At 38.3% G+C, this 14422-nt stretch overlaps 1 protein-coding gene across 1 annotated transcript in view; it reads right to left on the reverse strand.

Annotated features, from left to right (window-relative positions):
• The window catches only part of TMEM132D (transmembrane protein 132D), a 276562-nt gene that overhangs the window by 96395 nt on the left and 165745 nt on the right, over positions 1-14422 (reverse strand). Inside the window, exon 4 of the mRNA XM_030024665.1 lies at positions 2538-2721. Coding sequence (XP_029880525.1) covers positions 2538-2721 — 184 coding nt within the window. The remainder of the gene's footprint in view (positions 1-2537; positions 2722-14422) is intronic.

Consider the following 14422-nt stretch of genomic DNA (forward strand, 5'->3'; position numbering starts at 1 on the left):
CACACACCCATAAAATACACTGTACAGCTTTTCTCTTCAATATCCTTGAGTGCTCTACTGTGACTTGTGTTGCCATTATTGGTGTAGGGCCCTGCAGGGGTCTCAAAGGCTGCAATGTTAATATGCCATAGGCAAAAAAAAGTGCGCTGGAGAAAGGTAAGGTGAGTGCAGCAAGTGTCCTAATAACTTCAGCAGAAAGTGAGCATTTCCGGTGTGTCCTGATGCTGATATATACATTTAAGTCTTTCCATTGCAGCATTTTGTAACTCAAAAAAAAGGAAACGGAAAACTTTAAATTGGCCAATCTTTTGCTTTTCAATTTACAAATCCATAATAGGTAGCAGAAAAGACCACAGAAAACAAAGATGGTGCAGAGGTGGTATGTGCTAGTCTATTAAAAAAACAAAGCTCTGCCTAATGTTAAAGCAATAAAATGTTCTTTTGAAAAATTAACCTGTAATTGAAATATTCAACAGCATTTCTGTTTGGTGCTTCTAAACATGAAATTACATGTTCCGCTAAGAAGCCCAGCAAAACTAACCCAAATTAACCCCAGTCTCCAGAAACAGAGAAATAATATAACACTTTGTTTTCACTGTGGTTCTTCCTAAATGGAAGAGTAGAATTTATTTATTTTAAATTTGTAAATTACAAACTGGCTTTGCTAAGATCACAGGGAAGTCTGAAGTACCAAACTAATCTAAGTTAGGTGTCTCGAAAGGTCTGCACCTGAATCATCATTTCCTACGCACAAAGTGAAGTACAACAAAGATTTGGAGATTTATGATACCCCAGAGTTTCTTCCTTGACACTCCAGTTAATGCAAAGAAGGTTAAAATTATTCCCAGTCTGTCAGTAATTAGGGGACCCCTGCAATTTATCTTTGCTTTCTCTCTTACCCATTATCCCAACACCTGTTGCCTTGTAAAATGCCACCTACTGATAACTTTATAGTCTTCACATGACCTTTGAGCATAGAATTTTGTGCTTCTGGAAAATGGGCTTTTTTGTTCATCTTTTAATGGAAATGAAGAGCGTGAGTTGATTTGTAGCAACAGCCAGGAGAATCTATCTTTGTTCTTATGAACTATATTTTGCCACTATATCACTTGATACTAAAGCATAGATCATGGGCATGTGTGAGAAGAACTAGTGTTCTCTGCAACCGCTGGAACCACTGGGAAAGAAATCTTTTCTATTCCTATTAAGGGATGGAGCGAATAACCCCCCCTACATCTCAGATTATGTAAATCAGATCACCTCTACAGCCTTAACCCTCAGTACTCCAGAACTCATGTGACTGCACATCAGGTCCCATTTGCAGACCTGAAAGCCTCTTCTCTTATCAACAAACAAGCAGCCATCACCCACTGTTCAACAGCAGGAACTAGCCCATGAAAACAGTTGTGCAAAACAAAGGGATTAGTTATACAACTCTGATTTGTTAGATGGCCACAATACCAGCTGGTGAGAGCTATTTCAACTGTGATATACACCTTGGTAATGAAAGTATGAGCCATTACAAAAGAAAAGAAATATTTTTGGTGAAATAAAGAATCATGACATCTGAGTAGTTCTGAAGTTGGTAAATAACAATAATAGCCAGTTCTGTGAGTCTGGAAGTGCACAGAACACCTTCAGCCTTCAATAATGGCATAATTAACTGGCTATCACTAGGCAAACATCCAGGTTGTTTCTTTAAATGCTCCAAGATTGATTTTTGTTTTTCTTTCAGTGTTAAATAATCGTGTGTCAATATTTTCTAATAGATTGTCCAAGCACAGAAATGGGGCACAGCCACACCTTAGACAAGTATACTTCATCCCTAACGATGAAGAAATGTGAAGGAGAGTGAAGAGGAAATGCACAAAATTTCTGCTTGTACTTGGAATTTGGGTATCTAACAGGTTTTTTTAGCTAAGAACAAGGCTAAAGGATCAGGTATTTTTCAAGCCCTGTAGTTTGCACTGTGATGGTGAAACAACCCACTTGAATGCATTTATGTAGAACAGACATTGGCTACGTACTGTATTTTGTGTTCCCCAGGTAATTAAAATTTACTCAGAAGTCACGTCATGACTTTTATTTCTCTTCTCACTCTAAAATGAATATGGAGTCAGAATTCAAAACCTGAAAAAACTGTGATTCAGGAAGTCCTTAAACACTAGACCAAACAAATGTAAGAGTACTTGCGATTCAAGTAGGACATACACCACATTGAACTCAGTGTCCAAGTATAGCACTTCATGCAACAAGAGTGAGTTCTGAACACTGGAAATGTCATGAACTCAGCTTTTGCCTCCAAGAAGTCAGTGTATTGGTAAAGAGAGCATGGCTGGGCCTTCCATGGGAACCTGTGGCCTCGCCTCATACGGTTTCACCACTGAACGAAGCTAACTTCAGAAGTTGGTACCTGTTTAGCAAGGTGCTGAAAATTTCTGTCCCTCCCTCCCCTTTCAGCAGATTATTTGCATCTGTCAGACACTAGAGTTGTAAAGCAATATGAAAAACTTGCAGAATGCCAGCCAATTTCTTACCATAGCCAAAGGGAGAACGCCTACTAGGTCCTTCTGGCTTACGTAGATCTTGGAGATTCCTAGATCAGATGTTGTATCTCCAGGATATTCCACCTGCCATGTGATGAGCTGGGTCCCAGGTAGGTCAGTTAGGTCTTCAATTTCAAAATCAATCTGCATGATTTCAGAGGAAGGACCATCCGCACTGCAAGAAAGAAAGAAAAAGAAATGTTCCATTCGCATGACTGATAAGCCAGCAATGTAATTGGTTTTATATTAATAAAACATTGGATTAAGGCTCTTCCAAAGAGAGGATTTGGTGGGATGATGGAGTTAATAATGAATTAATCATTTGCACTTGTCTTAAGGTTTCAGGGTATTTCCGACACATTCAAGTGCCTTAGTTACACCCTGTGACATGGATCACTAAGCACTGCTCCATTTTTACAGGTGGAGAAACAAGAACAAATCAAGGTAAAGCTAAGGCTAAAGCTACAGCCTAAAAATCCTGACTCCAAGGCTCTCCCTTTAATGAGCACATTGTATTTCCTCCCTGTTAAAGCAACACATGAGCAAATCTAAAGGAAATCATCCTTGAAATGGGAAACCACTGCATTAAAAGTATTTTCTACTTTTTAAAAAGAGAGGCGCGGAAGAGAGGTCAAAGCTCAGGATGGGGTCTGTGAACCAGGGCAGCAGGGAGCAGAGGATTGGAAAACTTGGAATTAATTTTTGGTTCTACTGCTACCTTGCTGTGAACATCTGTCTGAAGGTCCTTTTGTCTTTTGCTAAACTAGGAATTATAGATAATTTAGCTTGTTGCAGGAGAGGAGAGTTACAAAATTGGATTATTTAATTTTGGCCAATCCTGCCAGGATCCTTGAATAAAAAACACTAGAAAAGAACAAAGAGTTACTAGATGGGATTCTCCAGGATACGCTGGCAACATTGGGGTTACTGATACCTTATCAATGCTACTTTGTCTTTACATGCTGTCCTTCCTAAGGTTAGATGGTTCATATAAGCAAATACCATAAAGCAGAAATGTAAAGATGGAAAATTGGAAAGGTGCAATTGCTGCAAAGCTTTTTATAAAATCATCTACTGTATAGAAAGCAATGCAGTGAAGTGTCTATTGTGTATCTTGGCAAGGTGAGCTCCATAGTCCAGTGGCATTTATAGAGACAAGAAAATACTCAATTTACTGTATAGTTGTTGAGGAATGCAGAATTCCTTAGCAGTGCAGAAATCCAGGGGACATTGAGAGTGACAGTGCTTTTACCTCTGAAGCACTGAAGGTTGAACAGATCTTCAGTGTTTGTCTGGAGGGGAAAGGAACGAGCAGAATTTCTTTCAGTGGGATAATACTCAAGGAGAGAAAGAATGGCACAGCAGTGAAGTGCCACAAGCCACTTGCATTGGACAGTGCAACTAGTAAAAAGAGGAAACATTTCAGCAACTGAGTAGAGAATCCCAGAATGTGCCCAAAACCCAGCAGGTTTTCCCAGCTGATGTGGAAAAAGAGCTAAAACTAAGCATATTTCTCATGAAGACCAGTTATGACAACAGCCTCAGTTTGGGATTCTTCCCAAAATACTCAGAGATTTTTATCATGCTGGCTAAATCCAATGCATTATCCAAAGCCACCGCTTGAAGAGTTTAATCTGATCATCTTTAAGGTTTGGATTTTACTGGATGCATTGAGTTGTTCCCATCCTGGATGGAATTTAAAAGGAGCCTCTGTGGTTCCAAAATGGAACACATTGTGTTCAATTTCTCATTTCTTCGTGTCAGAAAAAAAAAAGAGCACGATTTCTAAACTAGCACTGAATGCAGTCTTATTTCATGCTGCCCTAGGTAGGATCAGAAAGCTGCTTTATGCAGCTGTGACTGCTGAAACTCGGTTACCTTAATTGTATGAGCAGGAATAGGCAATGCATTGCCTATAAATACTTGGCAGTGATCCTGTTTTGTACAGTATACAGTATGTTCTATCACAGTTTCTGTGTTTAAAGAACTGATTGAATCTTCATACAATGAACCTTGGTTTTGCGATTCTATTCAGGGTGCCTTTCTTTATTATTGCATTGGTGTCTGCTACTACCTGTCACCGGCTTTGCAGAATTGGTGCTGTCACCAGAAATGTGTCCTGTAACAGCAGCAAGGGACTGCTGCACAGGAGGGGACTGCAGGGCAGAATACCACAGAAAAACCAAATGATTGTCAAAAAAGGCAATCAGCTTCATCTTTTCCAGGTATGTTGGAGATTAGGAGAAAAGGAATAAAATGATTAGGACACAGGAAAAAAAAGGAGGGAGTGAAAGGCAGTGGAAAAGATGGGGAGAGAGAAGTGGAGCATGGTCCCTTATACTCTTGAACTACAGCTCTCATATGGCACAACTACAGTAACCCCAAAAGAATGGAAATATTTCTTTTCATTTCTCCTTCAAAGCAGGTATTTTAATGAAGCATTTCTTGTAGCAGAAAAACCCCATTTTGCTACCAAATGCGATTTTGATAGAAATTATTTGAACTAGTTCCTCTTAGAAATACTAAACACCTCCAAATGACAAGATTACAAAGCACCTCAAAAATCAATAAGAATCTCATTACTGCTACTAAAGATGTATATTAAAAAAAAAAAAAGTCGAAGTATTGCATGACCTATGATCACACCCAGGCTGTCAGCACCAGGTCAGGAACTTTTGTTTAATTACTTTACTCATCACTTACTATGATGGTCCTCCCATGTACAATTCCCATGGATCTGTGTCCCCAGTTTACAGCCTTCCTAAGCAGTATTTAGCAATTGAAATCTTTCGTAAGCCAAAAAGTTACCCTTCAGAAAATACAGTTAAAAAATGTAAATGGAGAAATTTGGACAAATAGTATTCATTACTGGAGTTCAGTCACATAAAAATAGTTGTGGTTTTTCTTTTAAAGTCAAGGCTGCTTGATACAATAGTAATATTTCTATTGGGTAGTCAGCCACTGCTACTTGAAATGATGTGCTGCCTAATCCTCTTCGAAGTAGGCATACAATTTACGGTCTCTATAATACAATAGCATGTTGGCAGCTTGTCTTTGCTAACGCTAAACCCATTATTGCTACCAAGAGTACAGCAACAGTGTTAGTTACAATATGGGAGGCTACATGATTAGAAAGTTTAGGATGGACAAACCCAAAGGTTCACAACAGCAATCCAAGCTGAGTTGAAGAGTGGTCAAAGCGAAATGGTTCTTGGTGCTAATTTAAAGTCAAATCCTTCACATAGGGTTTTTGCTGCTTATAGCTGAGAGATAAACTGTAATGGAGTTCACTGTGTTGCCAATAAACTCTCCTCGTGAACAGAGTCCTGCTGAGCTGTGTGCCACGTAGATGCATTTTTAAAGGGTCTCAGCGCAAGCTGAAGACAAAGAAGACAGAAAAAACCCAAAAACTTCATTGAAATGGAGTAGTCTGGTCTTTCCTCCTGTCAGCTAGGACAGCACAGGCACGTTCGTACTGTATTTCTTAATCTGCCTTTTATTTCCTGTCTAACAACAGATCAAGAAGACCTGACAAATCAAGAACAATGGGAAACTCTGTCCTGTCTCTAGGAGAGTATTTCCTACCTCTACAGAGCCATTCTGCACCTGCTTCTTCTGACACGTCCCTGACTGAGGCAAAATTTTTTTAAAAAAACCTCTTTTCTGCCCTTTCAGCCTGGGAGTCCTTTTAAATCTGAGAGGCTGGTATCAAGGCCCTTGGCCAGCTGCTAACACTTGTGCCATTATGTCAAGTTTCTTTAGAGAAAGAACCAGCCACTCTTCTGGGTCTCTAGGGATGGTATGCCCTGCAAGACACGGTTTTCAAGAACACACCCTGTAAATCCAAGAATAGCTACTGGATGTTGGCGGTGTTAGTCAATTCAAGTATCCCATTCCTGTTTTCACTAGCTGTGGTATCGGCTTTGATCTTTATACAATGCTCACAAAACAAGATTTGTTCTGAACCTGCTAAAATGACTGGGCATGTAATGTTTCTCATAATACAATGTATAAAGTTTTATCACTGTCTTTAGAAGGCTATAACGGACACAAGAAGCCTAAAGCTATGAATATGCTAAATACGATGTATCATAGGAATGTTAATGAAAGAGCCTTGGGGAGAAGAGACAAAGAAGGTAATCTTTATTCTTTTCTACCTCCACACACGTACTCAGGTCTCCAGCACATCTCTTGCAGGGTATCGAAAGAGTCTGTGGCCTGAAACACTGCACAGGCCAGGCTAAGACGTGGAACAGCAGTGCTCAGAAAAGGAAAAAATGTTTCCAGGGATAACTGGAAAAACTTTCTAGTGTGAGAGAAGGGACACAGCAGCACAGCTGACCCCATGAGACCTGAGGGAGTTTGTGAAAACAGTTATCCCCATTTTACAGGAGAGAAAATTAAACTGAAAATGACTTTCCCATAAAAAGAGGGATAAGGTGATTTATACACTACAAAGTGTGTAAGATGATTTATACGCACAAAGTGGAATAAGGTGGCATTTCAGAAAGAAAGTGATATAAAAATAAGTACAAATCTTTGGGTCAAAGTAAGATAATATGCTATGTTGTCATACCAGATAAAACCACCATGCTAGCTATTTCCAGCTCTATCAGTTGGGTTGCAGAAAGGTTTTAAGGCATGCTGTCATCTGTGCTGCCACTGCACAGAGCCAGCAGTGGCAGTATGTGTTAAAAATAACTTCTTCCTTGTGTGGTAGGAAATAATATAAAACGATATGAGATGTAGAATAAAGGCATAACAAAGAGCAGTGAAAACAAAGCATCACCACTTTGTAATAAAACTCCGAAGTTTTCTGAAATGATTAATTTCTGATACAGTTATTTGGGTTTTTTAAAGCTTTTTCTATGGTATTTTCTTCAGAATTTAAACAATTTCACTAAAAGCAGTTTTACAACCCTTTTTTGCCAATCTCTTTTGGAATTGCAAGCCATTACTCCTAATAATATCACTAAAGAGTACTTGTTTCCTAACCAAACATGAGGAGGTCAAAGGGAATTCAAAGGACCACTAGACAATCAGCCTTTCCTTTGGTATATTTGCTTTTTCTTGTACCTCCTTCCCTTCTGCTTAATAATCTCTTCTCCAACCCTAGAGCTCCCCTATAGCACACAAGCATTACACTTATGCTCCTCTATAGCAGCATATCCCTAGCAGTAGTACCAGAAGTTTGTGGACTTTATCCATTTTGCAATGCTACTGAGAGCACGCAACTGAGTAACTTATTGTCTTCCCACCTAAACAGATTTTGGGTGGGAAAAAAACAGGAAGAGGAAACTAGAAGAAATTAAGAATAAAAATCACAGAGAGAAAAAGAAAAATGACCTGTTACAGAGGGGTGTGTGAGAGAGAAAAGTAGAAAATGAACTTCTGTCAAATGTAGATAAAAGGAGAATGATACAAAAATAAACAATGAGGCTTGGAGTGCGTAGGTGCTTTGTGAGAAACACCTAAAAAATCCAGATGAATGGGAAATGGAGCTAGTATAGACAATAGCCAAAAAAAGAAAAAACAGTTTCAAATTTCCTTTTCCTTTGAGTCGGTCTTTCCACCTATATTTAAAGTAGACAGTAAAGGATCCTGATAATCTTTTAGTTTATCTTCACCAAGAAAAGATTGCCTGTCTAGCCTTTGCTGAATTCTTAACAAATACCCACAACTCTCATTTCAGGAAAGAGCATAATTTTATTTGTGAGGGGGTATTTGTTTGGTTTAAGAAGCCTTTACATGAGAGTCAAACTGTTGTGGCAGGAGGACACATTTGCATTCCTCTCCATATTTGCCAGAGAGATAAAGATGACATCTATTCTGCATAAACAGGCACTTGCAATGCAATAAACTACTTCTGCTTGGCATGTTTGATAGCATCCAAGAAATTACGTGTATAGGATGTGTAAGTAAAAAATGTGGGATCACCGACAAGGAGACCATAATACTGACATCTGAGGAATATAAAGCACAGAATGAGAAAGGAACACTATGTGTTATGGTAGGCTAATTTATTTGGGCTTTTCTTTGGTGCTCATCACCACGCAATAAGCCTTTGCTTTGGAAATGCTGATAACTTCTTCCAATTCAGCCAGTGGTGATGTGAAAATCCCTCTGCAAGAGATGATGATGGGTGTAAACTTCACATTCACATTTAATCTCCTTTTTATGTGTTTTTTGTGTATTTTTTCTTTAACTTTGGCAATCAAAACATGCTACCTTTAGGTTTCCTGTGCAGGTCTACCCTAAAACAATGCACACAAACTTGTCTGCTTCAGGCAAAATTTGAAGTCTTCAATACAGTATGGGAAGACAAAGCTGAGAGAAGTGTCCCGCTACCGATGTGCAGTCTTTGGAAGCTTTATGTTTCTGGGTTGGGGTTCTTTTACCAGTCTTTCGTGTACAAAACCCATAAGCTGAAAGCCCTCAAAACAATCTTACAGGCAAAGAGACATTCTTTATTTTAACAAATGTGATTGTCTTTTCCTTCCAGTTTCTGAGCTAGAGCACAATCAATGAATATTTTCCACGTTTTTTGGAAAAGCTTTTATACAGCATAAAAATCACATAATTTCAGTGAACTATTTATTCCTACAACTAGGATTTAAGGTAAAAAATAAAATATTGGAAGATTTGACATTAAACATAACAAGTTAACAGTATGATATTGCCTTTCACCAGCTGAGGAGCTGGCTTGGCTCCAGAATGTGAGCTCAACATATCCAACACTTGATCTCCAAAATCCATTCGGTAGGTATGAATCTAGCTGGCAAGGTGAGCAGGATTTCCACCTTTGCAGTTGAAAATAAAATGCCCGAGTTTACCCCAAAAGTTAAAATTTTATTAAAACAAACCCAAATAATATGGTGCAATACCTGCACCATATGTCGCCAGTGAGCTAGTCTATACGTACTCTACGCATCAGTCCCTGGCCCCAGTCTAAACAAATAACAAAAAGGAAGAAATATTTTAGACAGGAAAGTGAGGCATGTGGCTTGGGGCTCGGACCTTCCCAAGGTCAGAGAGGGTATTCTAATAAACAATATCTGTAGAATCTAGCCCACTGCATTACAGCAAAGATCATTATTCACCATTGATATATCAAGATAAGGTGATACATACAGCAGTACATTAAATTTTAATTTTATTCATTGTCATCTTACTATTAAAAATTCAGTGATGGGTAGGCTGAAAAGTCATTTTTCTTCAGGAATCAGTGTATGAAGTGAACCAACTAGCAAGAAAAATCACAAAAAAATGAGTCTGCTAATCATGTAATAAAGTTATTTAAAAAAATTGATCCATCTCTCTGGAGCATGACATCAGCAGTGCTGGTTGAGAAATATTTTCTGAATTATTTATTTGACTTTTTTTTTTTTGCTATTTTCAAATAAATTATTCACTATACAATTTTCCAGCTGTTGATAGCACTTCTCCCAAATAACTGAAACCATTCAAAAGTGGATAAAAATTAACAAACCTTTTAATATAATATAAACTTAAAACATAATTTCCCACCAAGCCAGCATTTCAGTTCAGAACCATGATTCTGAGCATCTCTTGACATAGTAAATCCAGTGATCATTTACCACATTATGCTAAGGGAATGGTAAATCAACATTGACTTTATTACATCCAGTCTAATAATCATTCAATAAATTATTCAACACAGTAGTCAGTAAACCTCAAGTACTTTTGAAGCAGCCCAATCATGTGGCAACCGCAGAAAAACCACAGTTACTGTGCAGGTGGGATTGAATTGCAGGGCTAAGAAAACAGTTTTACTGACAGTACGAAGTCTAATAAAACACTGCAAATACATTGTCAATATGGGTTTCTCTACCTGCTGTTTTTATTGTCCTCAGCATAAAAATAACAATAAATATAACTCACATGTAAGTGTGATAAAACTGCAAAAGAGGAAACCAGGCATCCAGCCACAAATTATCGTTATTAATTGGTACAGTTTCTACAGGATCCATCTAAGGCTCAGACTACACTGTACAAGAGAACTGCAGAAAGCGATGATTGCTGTCTTAACTGACAAAAGCAAAAAATAGGAGAAAGATAACATAATAGTCATTTTACACATAGGAAAACCAAGCATAAAGGCCTCAATTAAATAACACTTCAGTATACGTGGAAGTGATGTGTTGACTCCATATCCTTGGTTTGCCCAGGACTGGCAGCACTATAGGAATTCGACTCTTACATCATGACCCCCAGACCTAAGCTTTTAGATCAATACCAGTCTTGAGTGTTCCTAAAAAAAGCCTGAGATACTTCATTCACATTACAATTTCCCAGACTGTTAACATTGTCACTATCACTTCACTATCACTGTCTCCTGAAAATTAAAGAAACCTTTTGCTGAATAGGAGTCACACAAACATAACACTGATCAGCAGGGAATAAGACCCAGTATTTTCATACTAAAAAATTACAGGGCCAGTGCTGCAAATATTTGCTATTGAGTAATCCCAGCGTACTAAATCATGAGATCAAGCACTGTGCTCAGTACACTGCCCTGCAGCAAAATTCATTCCTCATCCGACAAATATTTATCCACCGAAAACCCCTTATATACATGAACAGCAAATTCATACTTGTGCATAAATATATGTGGGATTAGACTTGCTGAATTCAGGTTAAGTCTTTTTTAGTAGTTATTTAACCCCAAAAGGCAACCATATAGACAATGTTATCTGCATATGTACTATACAAGAAAGCTTCCCTTGAGTTCAAGAATTTTGTTTAACAAAGGTAATAGGGCTTTGTTCCCATGATGACCAACACACAAGCCCAAAGGAAGTCCTTGGCTCCCACGGGTATATATGCCCATGCAGGAGGCACTTGCTGAGTCTGAGACTTAACTCAATACTCTGTTGCCAAACTAGCCCAATTATGGTTAGGCAAAATTGAGCTGAACAAAGAGATGATCCAGTCATTGACTCTGGTCCTGTGAGATCCACCCCTCTGCAAAAGGGAACATCCAGAGTATGTATAAACAGCCTTAATTCTCTCTTCTACAGAGTGCCTATCACAAGGTCTACAACAACATTTTCCAGGCTGTGATCACAGTCCCAGGTAGAAGCAATCAAAGGGGCCATGAGGTGCTGAAGAGTAAAAATCTTACTCCCCTAACTCCACCTGTTATTTCCTTTCATGATTGCATGCTTTTGCTCATCTTCTGAAATACACACCTAATAAATCTCTTGTATAAGGTTATCATGGCTGCCATTGATAGAGTGTTTATTTTTATTTTTCTAGCAAATGTAATACATTTTAAAGGTTCAAGCAAGGAATCACCAGCCTGAAAACATTGAGAAACTGGTCAAAAAGGTACTTGTAGAGTGAGCCTCCCTGAGAAGTGATACTTTACCAGGCTAAGTTACTATTTTCACATTCACATCAAAGATGTAGCATTTTGCTGCTTTATGATCCATGCTTCAGACATCAGCTGCTCGCCTTGATGCCCATCTTGGTCATTCAACTTTGGAATCCAAAATGATTTTAAAACTATCTCCCCTACCCACTTTTTAAAAATTTAATTGTAGTCTTAAATCCAGTGTAGAAGATCCAGTATCTTAGCAAGTAGCTCCATTCGTGTCTCCAAGGTGAGATCTATAACATACCTTTTTTATGCCTTGCTTATTAGTGTAGACACTGGTTCAACAAATGCAATTATATATAAAAGCAGCTTTACATTTCACAAGACTCAAGGCCTCAATATATTTCAAAATTAGTGGCTTCTTTGGAGACATCTGCCAAGGCATATCCAATACATGAGATTAGTATCCTCAACTACAGGAACTTCCTCTGCTGTGAACTATTCAGCAAGTATTTCTGCTGAACTCATACATCTTGCAGAAATGCAAAGTTCCTTTCAACTAAAAAAAAAAAAAAAAAAAAGAAAAAAAAAGTTTTCTTTACCCAAATATTCAGTATCTACCAAGTCTAGGATTAAGAGAGAAATGCTTTCCAGCTTACTTAATATTAAAATAAAAGAAGCTTCCAGAATCTTTTCTTCTTATTTTTATGCAATAACATGAAAAATAAACTGAAGTGAGAATATATACATTGCCCCCCACCACCACCTTTTTGAAAGAGCTTTAAACTGAAATATATTTTTAAATCACAGAATCACAGGGTAATCTTGGTTGGAAGGGACCTCTGAAAGCCATCTGGTCTAACGCCTTTCTCAAAGCAGGGCCAGTTTCAGTGTTGGAATAAGTTTGAATGGTTTAGATTTTCTCACATGGTTTTCCAAAGAGGCATATTATTTAGAGTCCTTTTTGTGATCTTATGGAAATGCTGGGATAGCCTGAGCACTTAGACCCGCACTTCATACACTAACACCCACGTGTAAGGGACACAGGCTGGCCTAAGAACCGAGTCTTCTCTCCCATCAGCTCTTAAAAATTGAAACTTGGCCATGACCAAGTAATTAGAAGTCATCTTGATGTCTGTTAGGCTCCTGTTCTTTTCCACCACAAGCGATTCTACAAACTATTCTGTCCAAGTTTAATTGAAAGACAGTGTTATTATGCAATCATAAGAAAGCTCCTTTCACAAACAAATTCTTATGGTGAAAATAATGGATCTGGAGGCATGCTAAGAAAGGTGATATCAAGACAGTACATTTACTAAAACCTGAAAATTAAATAACACCATGCTCTGCCAGGCTATTTCCAAGACTGTCTGTCCTACAGCAAAACATCTGATCACCAGCACTAAATGGAAAACTGCCACCTCTTCTTTTCATCCTTTCACCTTCACAATCCCATTTGCTAGCTGCACAGCGCTTGTGAGCTTCAGCACAACCAAGATGCTTAAAATGCAGCATCTATTTCATCGATGTCATTAGTATCTGTGGTACTATAAGGGGAAACAAGATCCTCATGAAAAAAGCATACAACACAGGAAAGGACCTAACGACCTGATTGATAACATAAATATTAAAATTTTAGTAAAATACAACTATCTGGGGAATTATATGGACATACAGAAAGCCATGTTGTTCTCTACCAATTTTTATCAATTGAAGAGGACTCTAAATGCATATGCAAATATTGATCTCTGTTTTGTATATTAGATGTGTTAAAAGTTGGCAGTATGGAACAGATATCTCTGGGCATACACTGCAGTATGTACATTTGTTTTGCTTTATCAACATATTTCAACCCTTACCTTGTAGGCTAAGAAGCACACTCATTAAATTACTTTGGCTGTAACGATGAAGGTACAATACCCCTTCCCTGCTCCAGCTATGGTACAGTTTTAGTATTTGAGTAGATGTTTCCCCTCTGTACATCTTGGGATAATCTGATAGCTGTGATGAAATCATACAGACAGGATGATGATACAGGTCTGCAGTTGAGTCCTAGGTCCTGTCAAATCAAATCATAGTTTTTTATATACTTGTGACATTAAAAATTGTGTGCGTTCAAAATCTCACAGAACTCATGTTCTCATTAGCATGAACTGTTCCATTAAGTCAAGCAGTGTCATCATTTTGGGTCTCATTGCACCCAGTGTTGACGCACCTGACTTTTCACCACATTGAGCCCAAGTCTGAGGTGCACCTGAGCTCAGGATTGGTGAGATATAAGGGATAAGAGACACATATGTCCTGGCAATCCTTGGATACTCTCTGAGGAATTACAATGAAGAAAATAGTAAGGGCAAGGTATGATTGAGGCTATTACGCTGCAGAGAATTATCCAACTGAAGGTGTACTGAGACCGGCAAACTATCCCCAGGGTAGATAACAGTGTAGATAACAGCAACAGTTTGCACTGATTTATGCATGTGAGTACACATAGTCACCATCCTTTGGTGAGATCTACCTTTTCTATCTGACCATC

The sequence above is a fragment of the Aquila chrysaetos genome, chromosome 9 (genome assembly GCF_900496995.4).
Source record: "Aquila chrysaetos chrysaetos chromosome 9, bAquChr1.4, whole genome shotgun sequence".
NCBI classification, from domain to species: domain Eukaryota; kingdom Metazoa; phylum Chordata; class Aves; order Accipitriformes; family Accipitridae; genus Aquila; species Aquila chrysaetos.